The sequence below is a fragment of the Anas platyrhynchos genome, chromosome 1, assembly GCF_047663525.1.
Source record: "Anas platyrhynchos isolate ZD024472 breed Pekin duck chromosome 1, IASCAAS_PekinDuck_T2T, whole genome shotgun sequence".
NCBI lineage: Eukaryota > Metazoa > Chordata > Aves > Anseriformes > Anatidae > Anas > Anas platyrhynchos.
Window position 1 is genome coordinate 38,424,746 of NC_092587.1, and position 24,035 is coordinate 38,448,780.

At 37.8% G+C, this 24,035-nt stretch overlaps 1 protein-coding gene across 3 annotated transcripts in view; it reads left to right on the top strand.

Annotated features, from left to right (window-relative positions):
• The window catches only part of LGR5 (leucine rich repeat containing G protein-coupled receptor 5), a 91,969-nt gene that overhangs the window by 25,357 nt on the left and 42,577 nt on the right, over positions 1 to 24,035 (top strand). For all 3 annotated transcript variants that reach the window (XM_038164888.2, XM_038164891.2, XM_072034948.1), the window contains exon 2: positions 11,284 to 11,355. In XM_038164888.2, the coding sequence (XP_038020816.1) occupies positions 11,284 to 11,355 (72 nt within the window). The remainder of the gene's footprint in view (positions 1 to 11,283; positions 11,356 to 24,035) is intronic.

A 24,035-nucleotide genomic window follows, 5' to 3' on the forward strand; every position in this document is an offset into this window, starting at 1 on the left:
AAGGTGAAAATTGTGAAGATCTTGGTAAAGCTTCAAAAGTAAAAAACTGGCAGAAGCCGCCAGAGCCCGCAGCCTTTTAATTGCAGCAATATTAATGCATGTGGAGCCATGCAGTGCCATCTTCTTCAACCTGCTGCAAGTACGTGAAAGTGCTGTGATCCAAATTGTTCCAAAGTATTGGTTCATCTTCACCCAGAAAGAACTGTAGCAATACAGATGATTGTGAATAGACCTTCTGCTTTCCTGGTGGAGCCGACTGGAAAGCTGAACCGTATGTGAGGCAAAAATTGAGCAAAGGCTTGCGAGGAAGAAGGGAAAACCAAGAGAACCAGCAAATTGCTTTGGAAAGAGAACACCAGGGATTAAAACACATGTACCCAAACAACTGAAGCAGCCCTTACAACCAAACCAGAAAAGAAATAAAGGCTTTAACAGTGAAGAATATGCAAGTCAAATAAACTGAGATAAACCATATACTTATAATTTTGAACCTCCTCACTTAAAAAAAAAAAAAAAGTACAGTCATGATTCTGTCTATAGCAAATATGCCACCTTCCTCTCCTCAGTGACCCAAACCAACAGCATTCTGTCTTTAACTCAACAGATGTTAGAAACAATAAAATAAGAGCCGTAAAAAAATGGGTAAAAATCCTCCTGGTGAAGCCAGCAGTGGGTATTACATTCACTACTCCAGGCAAAGTGATTTGTTGTTGCATGATTTCCACGAAATACTCTGAAATACTGCCTATTGGGTAAAGCTGGCGTTAGACACCGCGGGCCTGGGACGACGTCCTGCTCCCATGGGAGTCACTGGGAGTTTTGCAGCCAACATCAGTGGAGCCAGGTGTTCACCCCCAGGCGCTGCTCCAGTGCTGACATTGACTTGCTGTGTTAAAAGTTGTAAGACATGTAAATAATAGGACGACTGATTCTTTCCAGCATTTTTATGGCATTTGGAATAGCTAAAGAAAAGAATCTTGGAAAGTTCATTTCATGTGCAAAAAAAAAAAAAAGAGCAGAAGAGACAGGTGCAGTGAAGGGAACACACATTGCATGTGTGCACACAGGTGCAATAAAGTTGGCTCTATTGCCAACTGTTGCTAGTAAACTGTTGCTAGTTTACATTTGTTAAAGTTTTGGTTTGGGTACTGGTGTTTTATAATATCATTCTCTATTTATCTCCAAGAAGACCCAGAACTGGTATTTCAAACCTGAAACTAAGACGTAGCAGCAGATGTGACTGAACAGTACCGGTTGATGACTTGCCCTGAAGAGATTTTCTGTTGGTCGTAGTAACAATGACAAGAAGTGGTGGGTCACTGACCTCCAAATGAGGTGGCCAAACAGCAGAATATGTAAACACTGCAGATAAAAGGAAGGAAGCTGGGATCATTTAGTCTAGATTGGAGTCTGCTGGCTCTACTCATACTAAGTGTTAGCCCAGCTGTTCTCAGTGGAAATAGTCCTGAAGTATTTTGCCTGCATGTGTTAATTCTGCAGCTATGATTCCATTTTATTGGAAAGGGAAAGAAATTGTCCAAAGACTCTTCCGTACAAGAAGGAGCACGGTCCTTTTCCCTGAAGATTGTGCTGGTATAACCACATGAAAAACCCATGCCAGCCCTGTCCGACATATGTGAAGTCTCTACTGGATTTTTCTCCTTGGCATTGTACGTTAGTGTATGCTCAGCCCTGCTCCTTGCCCTGAGTACCTTAGAGCTAGCTCAGGTATCTCAGTGCTCTGCCGATCTGAAGGGCAGCTGTTAGGTTACAAGCAAACAAAATGTGAGTGGAGCAGGTACACATAATATCAGTATAGGATTAAGGATTTGTTGTCTCTGTAAATTCAGACTATTTTATAGTAGCCCATGTGAAAGTATCCCACAATGAGGGAATTTTGAACACCTCAGGCAAAAAAAAATGTGACTTGCTGGAGAAATGCAGTGTTTTGAAGTGCATTATCTTTGTAAGAATCAACCTATAAATAGTTGCTGGCACTTACTATTGCAGAAGTTTTGGTATTCGATCTGTCAGAGAAAAATCTGACAGCTCTGTCATTCCACGGAGCTCCACAGGAGGTGTTGTAAGAGGCTGTCAGCCAGCCACAAGCTGGCAGATGCAGAGGCCCTATTGTGTTTCAGCAAACAAGGTTTGTTAGACATAAAGGGCAAATGCATGTGTAAAAAAAAAATCCACAACTTTGTATATCTGAAGAAGACTGAGGATATTTGCATCCTAGGTATAAGATCACCCTGAACTGCTCTAAGCCAACACGGCCAAATGAAAACAAAACCAAAAATAGGAACAAAAAATAGTTCAGCTTCACCTTCCTTATTTGTTTCTCCTCAACACTTTTGCTTGTGGTGGCACAAACAGCAACGCAATCAACCAGCTCAGGAAAGTGATTTGGATTAAATCCAGTTTTTATTTTCCTGCTGGAATTGTTTGAATCCAGATCTGTTGCCAGCCTTGGTCCAACAGCATCCTTAAAAGGAATGGATGGTGCTGGGGTGAGGGCTCAGGAGCAATTCATTTGGTGGCAAAGTTGGCTGAAACCATGTGTGCTGGTAATATGGCATCCATTGCATTGTCTGTGCAATAAAGATAAGATTCTGTATTATTTTAGCTATGCAACAACACAAATACAGTGAAATAATTCAGAGTAGAGCTCTAGCTGTTTTTATACAGCACAGCATCATTTTCTCTGATGAAACTCAGATTACTCTTCAACAAGACAAGGTACAGCTAAAGAAGAATAACAGAAGTGACAGTGCTGTGTTAAAACAAACCCAATTATATACCACCAGTGCGTAGGAAATGGGAACCATGCAGAACAGGAACAGTGAAGAAGCTAACCAAGGTTTCACTGAAAACTCCTCTGAGATAAGTTATGACCAAAGAGGTGGACTCAGTTTTGCCAATTGAAGTTTTTGCCATTTCTTTTACCAAGCCAGAATTTCACCCAATCTCATGTATGTCTACACATTGTGATGAACCAGCTTAGGAATACCAAGTTTACATCTAAGACAGCTGCTACCTCACATCACACAGAGTAACACTGTGCAGAGACCCTGCATTGTGAAATTAGGACAGTTGTAACAGTGTCCTGCTCTAGCAGGGATAATTAGCCATTCTGAGAGCACCTAGCGTGGTAACGTAGCTCCCAGCTCTGGACCTAGCTCACTCATCTACACCCAGGGGCTCTCCGCACTGTGCAACGTAGCATTTTGTATTTCCTGCTCTAAGTGCAGGTGCACAGATTGCCGGATGCACAGACTTACATCATCACAGTCGGAGTGGGCTTGCAGTAGATGCTGTCAAAGCTGTTTACTTTTGAAGTCTTCAAATCTGTGCTATGGAATTGAGCTGAGGCAAATTATGGCCAGCAGAAGTTATTTACAGTGTATCTTGTTATGAATTAAATCAGGCTGATCCTGATTCATTTCCATCCTCAGCAGCCTCATGGAAGTAATATTGGATATTTTGGCAAAAATGGGTATTAAAACTGATTTGTGTATTATATAGTCTCTGCCATGCATACCCTCCATTTGGGTAGTGAGTCCAGTTGGCTCTGTGGCCCATAATAGTCTAGGAAAATTTTTCTTGATGGCTTTAGACCTTTATTTTGGGTTTTCGTCTATACTCAGGTAGCTTTTGAATTCGTTTCTGCCACAGTCCAGGTGTAGTGTGCTAGTAAGCAAACTATTCTGTACTCTATAGAACAGCTTCATTGTATTGAGTGATGAAATTATAAACCTAGAAGTAAAAAGAGACTGAGCCTACGTTTTCTAAAATGGATGACTGTGCCACTTCAGCAAAGAAATAAAGGGGGGGGACACACCACGACGTTTTCCTAAATATTTGTCATTTTTGTATCAAATAGTTGTAAAAATAAGCAAAACCTGGAGTTGCAGGAAGTATCCTGAAACTCAGAGACATCAAGATGTTTTTTTCCTAAACTTTGTCACTTCTAACACGTAACTTTTCTGAAGTTAACTGCACTGTCCTACATCCAAAGTGAGATAAACAGTACCTGGTAAACAAACAGGTGATGATAAAGAACAGAACAAACATTCTAGTAGTCTTCTTCATAAATTGCAATAAAAGCTGATGTGTTTTCTTGTTGTTTATTGTCTTCAGTATTTGAACAAGATAAATGGTGTCTGCAGTTCTCATATAACCTATTTGAATTAGCGCAGCAGAAACAAGTAATAACTCATAAAGCAAAAACACGCTAAGGCAATCTGTGGGCATGGGAGAAAGAGGAATTCCATTCAGGCCTCCTTTAATTGCTCCTGCTAGCTCCCGTGTTATAAAATATTCCTTTAGATATTTAAGCTGTAAATTATGTGAGTTAAGTACAGTAAATGATTGACACGTTGGAATGTTCTTGTAACTTATCCTGGTAATTATTACTTACCAAACTGAGTCTTCAATGCCAAGTGAACAGCCATGAATCAGCTTTGAAAGTAAATGGATAATTCCATCCAGGGAGCATTGTGAATTTGATATACAAGAAAAACAGAGTGCAGGAATCTTTGTACCTAAAATAAAATGTCAGGTACTTGTCAGATTAATTCAGCACTGTGTGTGTTTGATCTGATCTTTGATCTTTACTTTCTTTTTGACCCTAATTGTTTGCTCTGCCCTGCTCCCTCTGCTGGAGTCTTGGATAAACTGAATGGCAAAATTGTTTCCTGAAAAGATTAATCATGCACGTACTGTTTGCTTTACAAATGTTCTGCAGTCTAGATCTAAGCAAGCCTTTGATGGCTGTTTATATGACAGAATTGCCTACCATGTTCAGGAATAATGTGTGCTGTTTAAAATGGCTGTGATACAGAGCTGTTTCCATAATAAACCAGATTTTGCTGTCCTAGACATTCGAGCATCCCAGTGACAGATACGAGGAAGTTCAAATTTTGACCACAGCATTTTGCTAGATCGTGTTGAATCCAGCAGCGTGGTTTGCCTGGATCCATTACTGAGTGCTCACCCAATGGGTTCCATGTCAATAGGCAACAGCAGAGAAGTGTGGATGAAGACCTCCTGACCTGGCTGGATCACTACAGTTCAAGGCACCAGATCCTTCCAGTAGATAGCTATTTACAATCGCAAATCTTATATCTTCTGTAAGCAAACTGCATTGCTGGAAGTTGCACCACCGGTGTGTGGAAGGAAGGGAAGGGAAGTGCATGGGGGGCAATAGGGCTACTAGCCCCAAACTAGCATAAAGCTCTTGGAGAGGGGCTGACACACATACTTACACTACAGGGTCTGTTCTTATGTGACCACACAACCTCATTTGCTTTTTCCAGGGTGTGTTTTAATACAAAAGTGTTGGGTCTCTGGAAAGAGCAAACTTCAAAGTGAAGTCACAAAATTTTTTTGTAAAAACTGAGTGACAAGCAACCTTGTTTTAGCTTTGCATCGTCTCCATATTAATGTATACAATGAGATCAGTTGCTGATAAGTTGCAATTATGAGTCATACTTTGTGGGATAATGACATCTTAAATATTTAACTTTAGCATCGGTCATGATTAATGTGCATACAAAATATGCACATTATTGTCATTTGTTGTCGACTACGAATACACTGATGGGGTGGTTGCCTGCTACATGGGATGTCTGTTACAGCTCTCCCTCTTTACTGCTTCTTCTTTTATACCTACCACTTCTTTTTTTCCAGAAATTTTTTCCAAACAAAAAGATTTACTGCTTGAAATGTGAATCACTTAGTGCAAATTCATATCTTAATCATAGTTTTACCATGGAGTCCTTCAAAGAACCACAGGTGCAGCTTGCAGCTAGCTGTGAGAAGAAATGCTGCAAGTTAATCATCAGGAAGTGCTTCCAATGCTTATTGCTCTGCCCTGTGCTTCTCTGCATGGCTGTATTAAACATGGTAGCACATGCCTACCAATTTGTATATCGATTTTGAAAGATAATATAATCTAGGACTGTTGGAATGAAAATATGCTCCTAGTTGGGTGTAGCTGTTTTGTGAGGCTGTTGACAGCTTATGCATCACCATTGGGAAGACAGCAGTGTGAATGCTGCAGGGCAGACAGTGGGATCTGATGGAAAGGGACAAACCATCATCAGAATTCTTCTATGGTGTATATAAAACCTGCTGATGAACTGTGAGCATGTCACTTCACCATTAGGTGTCTTAGTTTCCTTTCTGTGAAGCGATGGTAATTATTCTTCTATATATTTATGGAGACCCTTGAATGAAGACGTGCTATAGGAATTTATTTGTAAGAAATAGGAACATCTACTACAGTGTTGGCAAATACATGTAGATTTATCTCCTTTAAGTCACTGCAGCAGATGAAGTTATTTTTAATATCCATAGTGAAGCAATTGCGGTAGTAGACAGCAGGCGCTTAATAGCTAGCACATTCCTCCATCAACCAGGGGAGCTAGTAAAGTGTCCTGCCAACAGTGAGAGTGAGAGTGCTATGTTAGAAAGACAGCAAGGGAACAGCAGTAGCAATTCTCACCCTTTTTCATTATATTGTATTACTACATGTAAGATAATGCCCAGTTTTGCTGTAAATAGATTAAGGAAATGGCCTTAGTGTAGGAGCTGTTCCCAGCTTGTAGGAGTGTAGTGCATTCAGTCTGTTGCCAGTGTTTTAATGTTAGTGCTTTATCTTTCAAAGGCTGCCTTAAAAATAATTCTTAATACATCTTCTTGGGACGAGGCAGGCCTAGAGAAAGCATAACTAACGATCCTAGTAGTGAGGCACGATCATTTTCTAAAAGTTAGGTTCCAACTGTTAATTAATACTGGATTATTGTATTAGCCTTGTGATGGTAGAAAAGTTTGTAATATTTAGTATAATAGAAGTATAACCTAGTAATAGATGAACTGTAGGAGCCTTGTATATATGCCAAGACAGATTTTGTTCTCCTTTAAAGGACATAAGAACAACGTGGAAAACAGATTCCAAGATGAATAGTCACTGAAACATCTTTTGTAATAACAGCTAATAACAGGTTAGTAACTTGGCCTCCAGACTCGTCCATTATATGTTAAGAACTAGTTCACTTAACTTATTTTACTGGCTTTTGGGAACTTATGGTGAACTACTTACCTTTAAAATGGTAACTGGATATTGTTTTCAGTGTGTATGTGCACAGATAACAAAAGTGGAAGTGGGAGAGGAAGACCTGTTGTATTTAGCTTTCTGGACTCTGTTGTGCAAATGCTCAGAATTTTTCTGTATAGTCACCATGAAAAAAGAAAAAGAATAGATGTATGTTGCAGTTTGCAGTATTCTCCTTCCTTCAGAAGATAATCTGCCATAGTACTTTATGATTTCATCACAGGTAGGATTCCTTTCTCAAGTCACAGCCTGGTGATTGATTGGCACAGAGTATAATTAAGATACCATTATAGCGAGCCATGTTGCCAATGCAGTCATTGAAGCAGATCTTTTTTATCTTCTGACAAGATAAAAGTATCAGTTGCTGGTATGTTGATTTTATGGTCAGCAGTTGGAAACAGGCTGCAGGAATGCTGCTTGGAGAAGAAATGATGCGTTCATTTGACTGTTCAAAATAGCCTATCAGCTTTCCAGCACAGTTCTTCAGCTTGTGGGGAGGTTGATTTTTATACGTGATGATCTGATGTTATTGCTATTTACAATAGGGGCATTTTAAGACCCAGAATGTACTCTTAATGATGCAGGTCTTACTGACATCAGTGGGATTTATGAGTGCTTTAGCGGTGGAATATAGAAAAAGTTGTGTTACATCCTTATTAAAGATTTTTCAGTATTCTAATAATTGTAAGTTTTTCATCACTGTAGCCTGTAAGACTCTACTGAGTTGGACAAGAAACAATTGCAGTTTCAGCGGTTTTGATTTTGCTGAGTACACATGCACACGCACACAAGGAAAACTGGAGAATGTATCTGATATAAAAACCAAGTAGTTCCTCTGGGGATAGTTGAAGACCTTGATTTTAACAATTTTTCAACATTACACTACAAATCCTGATGTGCAAGCCACCTTTCATCCCCTTCTCTTTTTTAGTGCAAGTAAATGACTGATTTTGACAGGCTAGTACTGAAAAGAGAAATCAGAAGACCTGTTTGATGCACTTTTTGGAAATACAGCATTGCAGGTGCAGGACATAAGACATATCAATCACAGTTGTTACAGTTTTTCATAGTAATAATATATAAGCCTACAATTTACCAGCTTGCTCTTTCTGGCTGTTAGCTGTGCTTGATCTAGCTAATGGACATAAATCTCATCCTAGCTATGTCTTCTTGGCAATAGGGTAAAAAGGCTGGCAAGTTTTGCTGAGAGTCTCCTTCATTTGTCTCTGGAGAACTATGAAGAATTTCTGCTCAGCAGCCCAAACTTTGCAGCATTGCTCACATGAGATTCAGTGGCTGACTGCATTGCATCAACTCTTTTTGTTTGTCTTGCTTCTCTGTACATCACTCCAAAAGTAGCTCTGGGTCATGAGACTTCTCTTCTAAGTCCCTCAGTTCCTTCAGTGAACAAAAATTGGATGAAATGCATCCATTCTGACCCAGAAGAGTCTTCTGAGCCTAAGAACTATAAGTGCAGACGAACTGCTTTGCCAGTGCAAGCTGTGTAAGGTTTTTAGAAGAAAGAGTTATCTAATCAGCCATTTGGTACAGCTGGGAAAAGGAAAGATTTTTGATTTTTGTGTCTGAAAGTTTCTCGTTTATTCCAGATGTATCTGTTAGGCTAATCAAAAGATATTACTTCTCCCTACAGCAGTCTTCCTTAGATTCTTAAACCACAACAACACATTGCCAACATAGACTGCAGTAGTCAGTTTATTAGTTACCAGTGTGTTAAAAACTAGTTTGGAAAGATGTTACTGAACAAATCTGGAAGTAATTTCTGTTTATGAGAAAGTTGTTAAAAATAAAAACAATATGTATAGGTAACATATAGACGTCTTGTCCACAAGAATACCATTGTATTTTATGTTTCAAGAAAAGAATAATTTGGGAAAAAGAAAAGAAAAAAAAAAAAAAAAAGGAACCTATTTAGCAAAGCAGGATTATTTAACTAACGGGTTTTAAAAGAGCTAGCAACTACTGCAGTGTAGACTGGGAACAAGAAAAGGTTGTCTTCCGTTATATGATGAAGAACACATACTTCATCATATAAGTGGAATCTGAAAAGGAGACTAGGACACTGGAATTCACTGCTGGTAAATCCACCTCCACATCAAAAGATGTATTTAAGAAAAACATTTATTGTTGATTTTCTCATTGTGCATCAAAGCATGTAATCAAAGTGGCCTTCTCTTCTTCTGATCATCTTAAGATAATAGAGGGAGCATGGTCTATAGATCGCTTATGACGGGTATCATCGGATATGGGTCAGGAGCTGGGAGACTTGGGGTTCCGTGGATATCAGAAAAGTCCTGTCTACTACTAGTGGGAATTAATATACTATAAAAACAGGCTTCAGTTATTCCTGGTCAGACAGAGCACTGATTAATGCTGTTTTTACAGAGTGCCCTAAATACGTGTCTATCTGAAGAAGAATCACTCCCACTTTCAACCAACTCTGGCTTTTTAAGCTTAAAATGTGATTTAATGTGTTTGCAAAAAACCATTAAGATATATGTTGAAAATTTCACAATCAAAACGATGTTAAAATATCATTTTTATCTTCATATTCAGTAGTATATGATTCACTACCTGGGTGAGTTTTTATCTTGCCAAGTAAATCCATGTATTTGTTCCTTTGCCAGAATAAATCCTTTGAGCCTTTATCAAAGTGAAAGGGTAATAACCTGCTAAGCTGTATGAAAGAATTAGGTGATAAAGTATTACAGTAAAGAATGAATTTAATAAGTTCACAGTTCTGAAATTATACCTTGATTCTGAAGTGGATGCAGAGACCTTACCCTATAGTGATTTGATAATTGTCGTGAAGTATTAACACATTTCTTTTATTTCAAAATCTCTACGTGACGTATGTTTTTAAATTGCACGTTTTAAAATTCAGCAAAAGATCAAACATCAAAATTAACAATGCTGACTAAAAACATTTATTCTGTAATGTGAAACAGACTGTGAGTAATAAGAACTGGATGGAATAGGAATAAGACCCCTACCCACCAAAGTACAGATAACTTCTTTACCTTTTGAGCTCTCAACAGCTGGAAAAAATAAAGTTATCCAACTACTACCCGAAGTCGCTAGAATCTATAAATGCTGCTACAAATACATATATTTGAGTAGATTGTTTTAAATGATCACATAACATTTGCATAAAATATGAAGTTCTCTAATATTTTTAACAGCGTCTACAATAATTTTGACATAGTTGTGTAAGTCGTAACTTGCAGGTAAAATTTTGTTATGCAGCCTGTTTACAGTTTTTATTCTTAATGCAAGTCAATTGTAATGATAGTATGGGGCTTGGAGAAGACAATGGAAAACAATGAAGCAACACCTTAGGAATAAAAAGGTATTATATGAAATTTAGTCTAAGATGTAGCCTGAATGAGCTCTGACAGAGCTGCTATGGCTGGTTGTTTCCTGTGCCAGGAACTACCGTGGAACCCCACCAGGAAGTGTGCTACAGAGCAGGATCACATTACACCCTTGTTTTATGGTTCATTTCACTTATTTAATGCAATTTGAGAACCTGCAAAAAAAAGAGCACTCTAGAAAGGGGATGTTTATTATTTGAAAATATGTCCTTTCTTTGGCTCAAGTGAGTTGGGTTTTGGGGACATCTAAGGTACCTAAAGTAACACAAGGAAAACCAACAGAACCAGTAGGTTGTGCAGCAAAAGCAAATTTTTTCCATATTCATCAAATGTAAAGAATTGTGCAGATAGTTTGTATCTGTGCACTTTTGCTTGTCTACTTTCGTATACCAACAGTGTGCTACAATGCAATAACAACAACGAAAACCGTAGTAGTTTTCCTTTACTGCTCCAAATAAATTTTAGTACAGTACAGCGGTTTATTAAAATTATGTAGGCTAACAGGGCTGTTTAGTATTCCAGCTTGATTTATAGAGCATGATAAAACATTCCAAAGTCTTTGGAAACAAGAAACATGCTGTAGCCTGTGTTGGTTTGACAAAGCTATTTTCATAGGAAAGTAGAATGTTTAAAGTGCTAACTAGATAATGATTCATCAATCCTGGCAGAGGAACTAATTTTTGTTAACGTAGTACTTAAAAATGTGTGGAATGAACAGCTGGATACCACAGTTGTGGCATGCCATACTAAGTCTCTGTCTGTTTTCCCCTACAGTGATCTCAGTATGAACAACATTACTAAGCTGCCCTCAAACCCCGTGCACAATCTCCGCTTCCTGGAAGAGCTGTAAGTATCATTGTATCCTTGATGGGCATAGTCAGCACTAGACACATTCCTGTGTTTGTCTCTCATACTTACTGTGGGAACCAGATAAAACGGTGCAGGAAAGCTGTCAGCCTGACACTTTTGGCACATGCGGAAACACTTAGTTGAAAAAAACGATTGCTTGTGATTCTGGAAATGAACTTATAAAAGAGTTACCAAGAGGCTACAACTTCTCTAGGCAGGACAGAGCCAAACAAATTAAAATTTTTAAACAAGGACTGCTTAAAAGAACTGGATTGCTTTTTGGAAATAGCTAAGCAGCAGGATATTAAAAGTTTGAATACTGGCTCATGTTTATTAAAATCGCAAGTAAAGCAATAATCAAAACCAAAACCTGCTGCCTCATTCTGCCTGTGTCAAGGACAATTGAGTCCACATTTCGTAGTATCAATGCTTCTTGTCCTAATTGCTTTTAATTACAGTTTCCTTACTCTTAAATTTAGCATCCCTGAAGGCTGACTGTAAAACGCAGAATCCTTCAAAAAGCTTAGTTACGCTATCTACTACATTCACCGAGGGGAAAAACTGTGCTGCAAAGACTAGCTGATCAAGCACAACATCAAAAGAGGAATGCTGTTTTGAAGTGATGGTGACTAACCAAAAGTGAAAAGTATTGTGCTTTCATGAGACCTGGATTTAGCAGTGACCCTAGTTACAATGACCCAAGCTTAAAAGAAAATTTAGGTTCCTGAGGAGTGGTTGAGACTCTAAATGATGCACCACAGCTCTTGTGGGAAAAAAACCTAGCACCTGCATTTGCATGAGTACCTCTAAAAGTTGATTAAAGGAACTGTGTAAGCATCTAGCCTATTATGAAACATGCTTTATAAGCTTTTAAAAGTGAAAGCCTTCTTTTCTCTAGCAAGTTTAGCTGCTAGCACACCATAAACTCCACATAAGATATGCAAAGTCATGATTCTGCCATTCTTGCAAAGAGTCTGTTTTAAGTTGTGCATGGTCCTCTGCAATTTAAATGTCCTTTAGGTGGCTATTGCACTGATGACTTTTGGTGTCCTTGCTAACAGTCATTTGAATTTTTCCACCTGGTCCCTCCAACTGGCATATATGAGAAAAAAAAGAAATTAAAACTTTTTTGGTGATACTGAGATTGAACAACACCTTATTTGCAAGCAGATTTTTCTTTTCTGTTTTCTTTTTTTCACCTTTTATATTCTTGACTGTCTTATATTTATGAATGACAGCATTCACATTTACAAAGCATTATTTCTTTTAATTCTGTCTTGTCCTTTGCGTATTTCCTGATGATGATCCAAATAGCAAGACTTACATCACTGTTTGAGAGACTGTTCAGCAGTCCATGTCATCTTTCTGGTCAATAACTCTAAAACTCTACTGGGTCTACATTTTCCACCTTAAACATTAAACCACTACCCCTCTCTTCCAAATTCTGTATTTTCATTTTTTCACCACTGATAGTACCAGGAAAATATTTCATTGCTGTGTTTTGCCATACATGCCCACTGTCAGCTCCTCCATTTGTTTCACACGAGTTAATCATTCTGATGCTGTTTTGTGACAGCCTTCCTGTTCGTATTCACTTTCCAAATAACCATAGAAAGGTGAAGCCTTTGAAGATGTGAGGTAACTGATTACTGGTTCTTAAGGCAAATTCAAACCCAATGTGCTGAGAGCGTCTGTGGTCTTCAGAGCCACATAATACAATTCAGTCTAGTATTACTCAGAAAAAAAGTATAGACAATAGAAAGGGAATTGGATATTCAGTTTTGAAGTAGGGAGTAACAACCGCTGTAGTTCCCATGCTCCTTTCATACTCGTTTTTGAGCAGTGACCATATGTATTAAAATTATTTTGCTCATCCAGGCATTACTGCATGATTTTTATTCCCAGCTTACCTGGAATTTCTGTCTTGTTAATGTTACTCAGCTACATAAATGGGACAACTGTAAAACCTAACTTGGTCTGTAATACAGACATTGTAAAATAAGATTTTACAAGATCTTTAGACCAAAGCGATGTCTCCATGAAGTTAAAATGCATCTCAGAAATGGCCACCCACTCTTTGAAATAGAAAAATAGCAGGAGCTTAAAAATGCATTTTCTAGGGCTTTTTAATGTTGAAAAATGTGTTAGTAATCCCTTTATTAGAAGCCTAGTTCAAAAATCTGATAAAGGCTAGCAATTGATCCACTGAGATTTAGCATAGATGTTATGTCCTGGATCCGTGGTTTGGCAATACTTACAGGTCATTAACCAAAAAGAGCTGAGATTTTATTAAGAGAGTCAAAGTAATTTTTTTGACTCCAAAGCAGGGATGTATAAGCCAGATCTGTTGAGCTAATTCTGACCATCTAGGCTGACTCTGATCCACTCTTCCAGCCAAGGTTAGACACCTCTGCAAGCAGCATTCTTGCAGTTGTGACGATCATGCCTGGTATTTATTGATCACATACATATTGAAACTATGCTGTATTTTTGAGGTGCTTCTTCCTCCTAAAATCTTGGAAAACATCGTGTTACTTTGAAAACTGAACTGTTCCAGCCCCTAAAAAGTTTAGTTTTGAGCAAGATCTTCTGTTTGTGAAAATGATGGACCTTTCAGGCCTTTCAGGACCATCATTTTTTCTTAAAATGCATATGATAGAACTCCCACCAAGAAAAAAAATATGCTTCAGCTTCTTGATTATCAGCAAGTTGCTTTGCATGGACTTGTACACCATTAAGTAAAATTCTTCATTATAAATTCAGAATAACAGCAGATATTTATCAGTATGACTGAGCCCAAGACTCAATCCTGTGTGTTTTTCTAGATGTATGTCATTCTACATCATGTTTAGTATGTCTGTATTAATAGAGCAATAAGTTAGAGTATTGCATTAAAAAAAAAAAAAAAACTTTTTAGAAAGTGTACAGAATTACCTAGGCTAGGGCTCTTAAGAGTTTAACAGACAACTCCCTCTGAATGTAGACATATCATTTTGGGATTACTAACACTTCAAAGCAGTGCCTGAAACTGTTTTATTTTATAAATTAATATCTCTGTGAAGAGTGAGGAAGAAAGCCAATAATCATTTAAAACTATTTGAAATAGACTTAACTACAAATATCTCCAACTAGAATTATCTTCACATATAAGTATAAATACATGTATTCCTATATAATAATATAAATATATGTGCATACACACATATATACAAAGCTTTTATTTCAATTCTAAACACAGGAACACTCCATAGATGAGCAAAACTCCAAGTAATTTTTAGGTCATTGCTGTATTTCAACAAATTAAATATTTTAACAAAGAAAGGAACAAAACCGGGATTGTTTTATTGCATTTATTTTACCTACAGAGTAAGACCATTTAACAAAATCAAGTGAGAAAGTCATCTTAAATTAATTGTAACCTACATATAGATACAGTAAAGTTTACCAAAACACATTATTTCTTAAAAAAAAAAAAAAAAAAAAAAAAAAACTTGGAGAGAATTACATACATGTCCACAGTTTTTCACATTGCCCACAATATTATTACATCAGTTACTCAAGCAGAAGTGCCTTTAAAATGGATCTTATTAAAATACTGAAGTGCAGAATTATAGATACAATGCAAAACAGACATATTTTGATATTTTGCAACCCTCACCATCATTTCTGTGGAAATCCCTCCATGTTGTGGTCAAGCAGCCACTGTATATATGAAAATGATGTCCTAAATAACCAGGCATAGTTCATTAACACCTGTTCTTATTTATTGTTTTCCTTTTGCTTCTCTGTCTGTTTGCTCTCTCTTCCTACAAAAAGGTTTTCAAAACTGGTGGTGGGAATTAGGTGTTCTTTTCCCCCCTGCCTTGGAGTGGTGGGATTGAGCTCTCTAGTCATTTGTGTCTTTGAAAACTGAGACCATTGGCTTCTGGGGTCGTATACCATCTTTATTTTCATGCTGATACAGGCTCATTATGGCTAGCACTGAAAAATCGTTCTGCTCTTCTTACTATTATGGAACTTGGTAGTAAACATAAGTGCTGCAGCCATAGTCCAAAACGTTTTGGAGAAAGTGGGGGAATGTTAATTTACTTGAACATACTTTGGACGAGATGCTTAAATAACAAAGTCTTTCCCAAATAATCTGCTTAGACTTAGAAACCTCCAAAGCAAAAAAGTAAAAACACCTGCAATGGACACGCACAGCAGAAGTAAAAATGGGGTATCAGGTAGTGCCTTAAACTGTCCACACACATCCTTCCGATGTCACTTAAATATCAGTTTTATGGGTTTTGCACAGCAGGTTTTACGGGAGCTGTTCCTGGTGGAAATTGGCTTGTGCCATCTCCATCAGTGAATGTCTCCAGAACAGTCACTGCTAAAAGACTTACAATCCTTTAGGTAATTCAGGTGCTGCGCGATAGCTGGCACATAAGTTGTGAATTTAATTTCTTCCCTTCGTACCCACATATCACATGTAGAGGTGATCTGTTCAGAACACGCCGCTGTGCTCAATACGCAGTGTTTATCGGTGAGCTGTATCTGTCACCAGCCAGGCAAGCAGCCAGGGGCACATCGTAAATTCCACTGCAGTAGGACAGACTTTGGTGATAACTCAGGACTGGGGCTCCACAGCTTTGCATTGAGACAGACAGGGAGGCACTGAAAGCCCTGACAGGGGGAAGTGCACCAGTCCTTTTGAAACTAACCATACACCAGTAAAAACAGTGAGAAGGTATTTATCCAATTAATCAATTGGAAGCAACTACAGTAGTTTTCTCCCCTGTTTTTTACATACACATTTGGTTTGATTTGCTTAAAAAGAGCAAAGCCGAGCAGGGAAGATTCCTGCTGCACAAGATGACAGCTTTGGGCATTTGCATTCACCAAAAAGGGCCCCGATGGCTCTGGAGCTGCCACTGCCTCTGTCGTGGTCCCTTTGATGCCACCAAGCTGAGGAACAACAAAGAGCTTTGCTGTGTGGCTGTGTCCCCTCTCCAGACTGCCCTTTCTCTGTGTTATCCATAATGACAAGATGAGTAACAAAAAGAAGACAAACAATGCGGAAAATGCCTTACTAAATGAGAGCAGCTTGCACTGCTTGTAGAACAGTGTGCTGACAAACAATTACTCTTGCAATGTTAACGCAAGTTGCAGGGAGCAGCCTTGACGCTGCTGTGTATCTGGGCTGTAAAGGGGCAGAAGGGGTGAGGATGAGGAGAACAAGATAAAAGAGAAGTGAAAATAGTAGGATACACATGCAAGTAAGAGCAATGAATGCTCTATGTCGATATCCAAGAAGCCTTGTCAATAATGCTGCATTGCTCTTACTGAATGCACATTAAGTATATTTTCAGCTTGTAACTTTTAAGTTCTTTCTGGAACTTGTAATTTATTATCCAGCAATATTCATTAGGAACTAGTTGACACTATCAAATAAAGACACAGGAAGAGCTTTTCGTGTTTCGCGATCGATACAGATAATGAAATTATACTTAATTAACTTAAGTGAAACTATGCTTTATTAAATGTGCTATGTATCTGTAGATCCTGAGGCAGGATTTTAATTTAAGTCTTCCATGTTGTGCATGTACTGCAGTAGCAAATATGCAGAAATAATCTTTTGTCAGTGGAAATTCAACCTGTTTTTAGGCTGCTTGATTTCAGAGCAGTGATTGGTGCTGATACCTATACTGTTCATTTTTTCACTTAGTATTATGAATACTGAGTTCAGTCAATATTACATCTGTATCTAATAAGTTCACAAGCACAGTTCTTATCTCTAAGTTGTTGGTAGGTTTTGTTTTGTTTTGTTTTTAATTTCCAAACAGGGCTAGTAGTAATTTCTCCAGTAGTTCTTTGGTATTACTTAATTGCTTGAAAGACCCAAACTAGGAAATGTAATGTATCTGACCTACCATTTGTTGCTCCATCTTGTTGTAACACTTAAAGTATTATAACAAATTGAAGATTATTCTGGGACTAGTGATTTGGTGACAGCATTCTTCAAACGTGGTGGTAAAGTTCACTCTTTTATTGCTGGTATCTTTGGAATCCGCTCCTGGGAATCAACATGGGATTTCCTGGCTGATGTTGGAGTATCTCCTAACAACTCACCATGCTGTAAGTCAGAGGGCAGGTACCCAGCCGCCTGTGTAGCAAAAGGCCACTCACTGTTAGAGCCCTGTGGAAGGGAGCTGGCTGCTGTTGCACTGAGAGCAAAGCGGTTTGTTCTCAGCCTTGGACACCTTCATGAAAGGAGAGATCAGCTATCCTTAGCAGTTGCTGGAACACACTGTTGGATCATGCCAGGTGCAGAAAGAGGCTCTCCCTTTTATAAGTGGAGAAAAAAATAGTATGTTTTAGACCACATCCTTAACTGACAAAAATCTGAGATCTCTTTTATCAAAGCCAGTTCAAGATCAAATACACACTGATTTCATTCCAACTGCTTGAGGTCAGTTGGAGTTGTTCCAGTTTACACCCTCTGAGAATTTGGCACATGCATTTTAAAAGGCAATTAGGCCCTAAAGCAAGAGCAAACTGTGTTATATTTGAATTTCCTACTAAACTGTAAGTAGCAATAAGCATAATGTACAGCACAATTATGACTTGCACACTCCCCTCCCCTTTTTTAAAGAAAGGAGAGTATCTTTATATATTTTTTCTTTGATCTCTCTGAGCATCAGATTTTTTAATATATCATTTGACCCACATTTCTTTTTATATTACTGTAATGATTACAGTTTTAATTAACATGACAGATTGAAATATAAAAAGATAATTAAAACATAGAGTAACATTTAAATTCCTCATCTAACAAACTAATTCTTCAAAAACATTTTGGAAGATATACACTGATATCATACATTAATTAATTAATAATTAACGCAGTAATTAATCACCCATCAATTCATACATTTCTATTGCCCAAGAATAATCATTAATAAATATAAAATTGAACTCTAATCTCAATTTTTTAGTTGACTTCTGGATATGTGTCCATATTATCGGAGCTATTTGAAGGTGATAAGCAAGAACATTTAGCGTTATCTCTTTAATGATGTGTATGTAAACTGTCGAAAGCTATAATCATAGAAATATATGTGATATATTCCGTATATATTTTTGTAGTTAAGCTATATGAATGTGTAGTGTATGTATTGTGCACATGCAAGTCTTTGGTTAAGTTTGAAAGGAAAAAAAATCAAAACAAAAGATTCAAGAGGAGTAATCCTTCCTTGAACAACAGCTATGTTTTTTATATATCAAAAATAAGTTTTTTAAGGAAATAAAAATTGAAATATGCATTTTCGTGTTATGCTTCCAGATTGTGTTTCCAGAAAGTGAAGCTTCCTTCATTGGAAATGTAGACTGTAGTTCTAATACTGGTATTAGTGCTACTGCGACTTGTAGGAGAAGAGGTGAATCACTGGCAGATACGATACTGAGGCATGATGCAGGAATGAGTCCTGTTTCTACTTATGTCAACACAAATTTTTTCACAGACATCAATGGGACTACGATTTCAACACTTACCTTTATCGGTTACTCAGAACAATTATGGCAGTTGGAGAGGAGGGATCAGGTTTTAAAGAAAGAAGTTTTGAATTACAAAAGGATTTCTTATCTGTACCCAAGGTATAAAAGAGACAATTCACAATTTCATAAATGTTAAGGAAATTCTGTATGTGTGATATTAACATTTTAGCACCAAATTCAGCAACATTAGTACTGCAGAGCAGCAGAACTGACCCAGCTGTAGGAATTTTTCACTGTCTCAGGCTTTCTATACTTCCAATTTCTATTCATAAGAACAAAGATTTTTTTTTCACCTATTTTTTTTCTTCTCTAGGTTTGTCTCTATAATTCCTTTCAATTTTCTGTTAGCTGTAGAATATAGTGTAGCAAATAAGGAATGGAACATGTTTTCAGAGTAAACAGGTAAATGTAAAACTGAGTTGTAATATTATTGATGATAACCTACCCATCTTTAAATTTACATTTACATGTATGTATTTTCATATGACCAAATTCATAATGTCATTGTCTTAGTACATGCAGTCTTTGTTCTCATTCCTCAAATAAAATCAACGAAATAATGGTCAGAAGTAAAATGCAGAGTCAAAGGGAGATAAATGCCAGATAGCGGGGAATTACCTTTGTTGATATCCTTCAATATCTTGGCACAGTGAAAGATGATTATGAGTTGCACTCGTAGTTATATTATGTATAAAATATTGAAACACATATGAGCAAACAGCATGAAGAGTGATTAAATACAATGCAGCAGTAGTGATTAAGGATCTTTAGTCTGTGGTATGTAATCCAATCTTTATTAAAGGACATGCATTGGCACTAGTCTAGTAACATAATCTGGTATTGCTCCTGTAGATTACCAGCATAATAATGAGTCCAATATATTTATTTTAAGTTTGATTGTAATGGGGTCCTACTTAACTGTGTCTGTTCAGAAGGAGAATTAAAAGAGAATTCACTGGATTCTCACGTCTTAACAGTGCAACTTAACTCTTTCTGTAATGCTTATGCCTGCTATATCTTGAGCCATATCAAGACACAGAGTAACATCTCTTCTCCTACATTTCTACACCTTGCAGGATTTGATCAGTCACTTGTTGAAGAAAATTCCTTTGTGCTAGTCTTGTTAGAACACAGCATGGGTGTTAATTAATATAAATGAATGCTGTTTCAAAAGGAGATGATTATCTTCCTTTCATATCTTTCCTATGATTTTGATATTACCAGATTTTGAAATACACTTTACAGGTGTTTGTTCAGCATTTTTTGGACTAGATCTTAAAAAAAGAAGAAAAGCAGCCACCTATCCATATCCTACTGTCACTGTTTGCTGCAGACAGTGAGGAGTAGCTAGGTTAGGTTTGCAACAGTTTCTAGTAGGTGGGGAAAAGGTGCTTTTTTGTTAAGCGACACAGTTCATTAGCTGTAGAGAGAAGACTTCTTAGTGTTTGAAGTTCACGTTACATCCCAGCAGGTAATGAGAAGAGGCTTGGCACCAGGCAGCACTTGTTTTGATGCAGAAAACATGCACACACAAAGCAGTTTTGAGTTGGTGAAAAAAAATCTTGTACTTGAAATGGAAATACTTGACTGCGTTCAGTCACAACTGTTTATTTGCTTCTTTCTGAGGAAAAAGCTGTTCTTTTCAGACGTGGGCACCAATAGATGGAAAACAAAAAGGTTCAGATCATTTTCAGAACTTTCTGTGGGTGCCTCATTAGTTGTGTTGTCTTTAGGAATGTTCTCCTGATGTGGGGACCACCATTTCTAAGAACTGTGGTACTGCAGGAGAAGTCAGAATACAAAGTAAAAGGGATAAACAGATGAGGAATACTCAGAGGAGACACCAGATCCGCCTTTTCTTAGATCTGAGAACAGGACACGAACCTGACCTGTAGCACTGCAACCGTTCCAACATTGAGCAGAGATTGCCAGCTGGGCTGAACAGCATTGAAACACATTTTGTAAGTTGCTGCCATTTGAAAGGATAGAGGCAACATGCTTTTCTGTCAGCTCATTTATTTCACATCTTTCAGAAAGAAATATGCAGTAGCATAAACACTTACCCTGTGCTTAAGCCAAAAGTAGCCCGGTATCTTGTCTTCAAGAGTGTCAAGAAGCAGGTAGCAAGGGAAGCATATGGTGACACATCCCCTTAAGTTTTCCAGCCTCCATTAGTTTGCAAGAGAAATGAAGCAGCATAAGTAAAATCTAGTTCTAAAGTATTGCAGCTTTAAAAATGTGATCCAAAGTCAGTAATACTGTGTACTATTGATTACCTTTTCATTAAAGAGATGTGATGCCTTTGAGTCTGAATTTATTTAATGTGATATTTCCAAAGTAATAAATCTCAGAAATGCTGGAAATAACAATGATTTTTTTTTTTTTTTAAATTGAAATTCAAAGTTCTTCAAATAATGGAAGCCAGCCATTTGGTTATGTAAGTGCATCGAACAAGCTAGCTCGTTCCTGCTTTCTGAAATCATAACTAAATACTGAACCGTAGAGACAGATAGGATGTCCATCCTCATCTGTTCAGGGAAAGCAATATCCATCCAGACTGAAATCAGTACCCAAAGTCCATCCAAAGTTCAGTAAAAGTACTGGGCAGCTTCCCTCAAATAGTTTAGGGTAATGGAAAATAAAATCCCTGAAATGGAGAAGAGTAAACTCTGACAAATGCTTGATAGATACCTGTAGTGTCAACAAGGGGATTCATTTTCCCCTATGCCAAGACTGAGAAAATAAACATAGTAATAGCAAGAAAAAAAAAAAAAAAGCCACAAGGAAGACATTAAGAACATTGGGAACAAATAAGCCAGACTGAATGAGCTTTGCAGTATGTCTTAAAGATCTGGTGTGCTAACTTTCATCCAAGAATATTGAAAGAATTAGATAATGAGACCAATGAATCATTATTGCTTATTTTTTCCAAATCACACAATGCTGGGGAATTCCAAAGAACTGGGAAAGGAAGATACTGCTGTTGTGCCAGTGTTCAGAAGTGGTCTCATGGAGCATCCTGGGAGTGGATAGGTGGTTTGCCTGACTTTGATTCCATGGAAAGTCATGTAAAGGGTGTTGTGAGAAAGAATTTACTTTGGTAACTGCAGGTCAGACAACATCATTATGTAGAAAATAAATATTGCCAGAAGTCTACCTTTCCTGACACTGTCAGTTTGCCTGGTAAGAGAACGGCACAAACATATGTGTATTTGATCATTTGCAATACATTTGATTTAGTCCTCTACTGAAATGTGATGGTCTATACATGATGAAGATGATCCTCTGCTGCATAAGCAGAGAAATATCATATAAATTATAGTAATCACTGTCTACAAAATCAGTGAGAGCTCTTTTCAAACTGAAAATCAAATCAAATCAAAGCAGAACTACAAGAATGACGTGAGGTTTGAAAAACTTGGGAGTAAATACAGCAGCTCTGCATACAAAACCATGTGGTTTCTCCTGTCTGAAGTGTCTGTACAAGACATTTAGTAGTCGAGAAGTTGTGATCCAAACGGAAAAGAAGCAGAATACAAAACAAGGGGTTAGGAATCTGAAAAAAAAGGCACGCACACACACACACACACAAAGGAAGGAAAAATTACATCTCAGTTTAACAATGCAGGAAACAATCGTTCAAAACATCTCGGGAACATGGTTCAGCATCCTTCGCTTATACCTGTCTGTCAGCTTCAGATATTCCTCTGAAAGGTGTTGGAAATGGGGCCGTGCAGAAATCGTGCTCTTCGGGTGGTACATTGTGGGTGGCCAGATAATGCAAACGGACCTTACAATCAGAATGACAACAGTTTACTTTGGCAAATCTTCTCCCAAGGACAGGCTTTTTTTGATAGAAAACCTGACCACAGAAGGAAACAGGAAAAAAAGTTAAATGAAAAGTTAAATGAAAAAATTCTGGCCATCAGAGACTAGCTTAAATGCAACCCAGTGCAGTACAGTCTCATTGAAACCATGCTGAATGTCAGTGAGACATGTGGCATGTGCATGTATACGCATGTCTCTGTGCATAGGTATTTCCTTCCGATTATATTAGATATGCATCACAGGTACCATAAAACCAATTTAAAAATTAAAACAGTCAATTTTTTAAAAAAAAGCCAGATATTATAAGGCTTACCACAGACAGACACGATGATGTTCTTAAGCTGGGAAAAGTATTACACATTGAAATAAAACTTTAAGGTTGGGCATTGTCCCAATCACATTGCCACAGTCCTGCATTTGGAGCAGGGAGGAGCATGCTTCCCATACCAGCGTCCTTCTCCAGGAGCTCTTAAAGGGTCTGATATTCTTAGCTTTTAATAAAGAACAGTCCAGTTCCAAGTGTCAGTATGAACATGTGTGTGTGGCAGTTTGCATTGCAACAACTACAAAATTCACTGCAACATGGCCATTCGTAGGAAAGGATGGTGGCCTGGTGAAGCACCAGCTTGAATCTTTGGAGATAGGAGTTTAGTTCTTGGCTCTTTATCGAGTTTTACATATGACACACAAAGCAGGCATGTTTTTCTGCAAGTGGAAACCTCAGTACTTGTACCTACTTCTTTTTTTTTAAGTAGTTTTACAAGCTCCTCACTTTCTGATTCATGTCCAGACTCATATCCAGTCCTATCAGCAAAATAACAGTTTTGAGGGGGTTAAATAGTCTATAGTCTTTCCAAAACTCCGTATCATAACTGAGATCAGCATTAGAGAGGTCCCTAGCCTCTGCTAGTCTGTGATCTGCAAACGACGTTTCTTTTCAGGGAACTGATCTGGCATGCCTAGCCTAGCACACAAAGGAAGAGCCACAGGTCCTATCACCCAACAAGTGTGTGTGTACAGGGAAGGTCCTTTTTCACAAATCGAAGATGCCTGAAAAGTCTTTGGAGTTAGCATCTGGAATCACAATTTCTTTCTCTATGGCCAAATTTTTGTTTTCTGTATAAAAAGGATGTCTAAAGAGAAGGTGTGCCCAGGAACCTGAAGTTATCTTGGGTCAAATAAGCTCCAAAGGAAGATGAATTTTAAGAACCAGTTGGTGCTGCATCTTTGGGTTGGAGGTTGTAAGCATCTGGCTTTTTCAATGAACAGGATTAACAACTCTGATGCCAATTTCAATGCTGCAGGTTCCT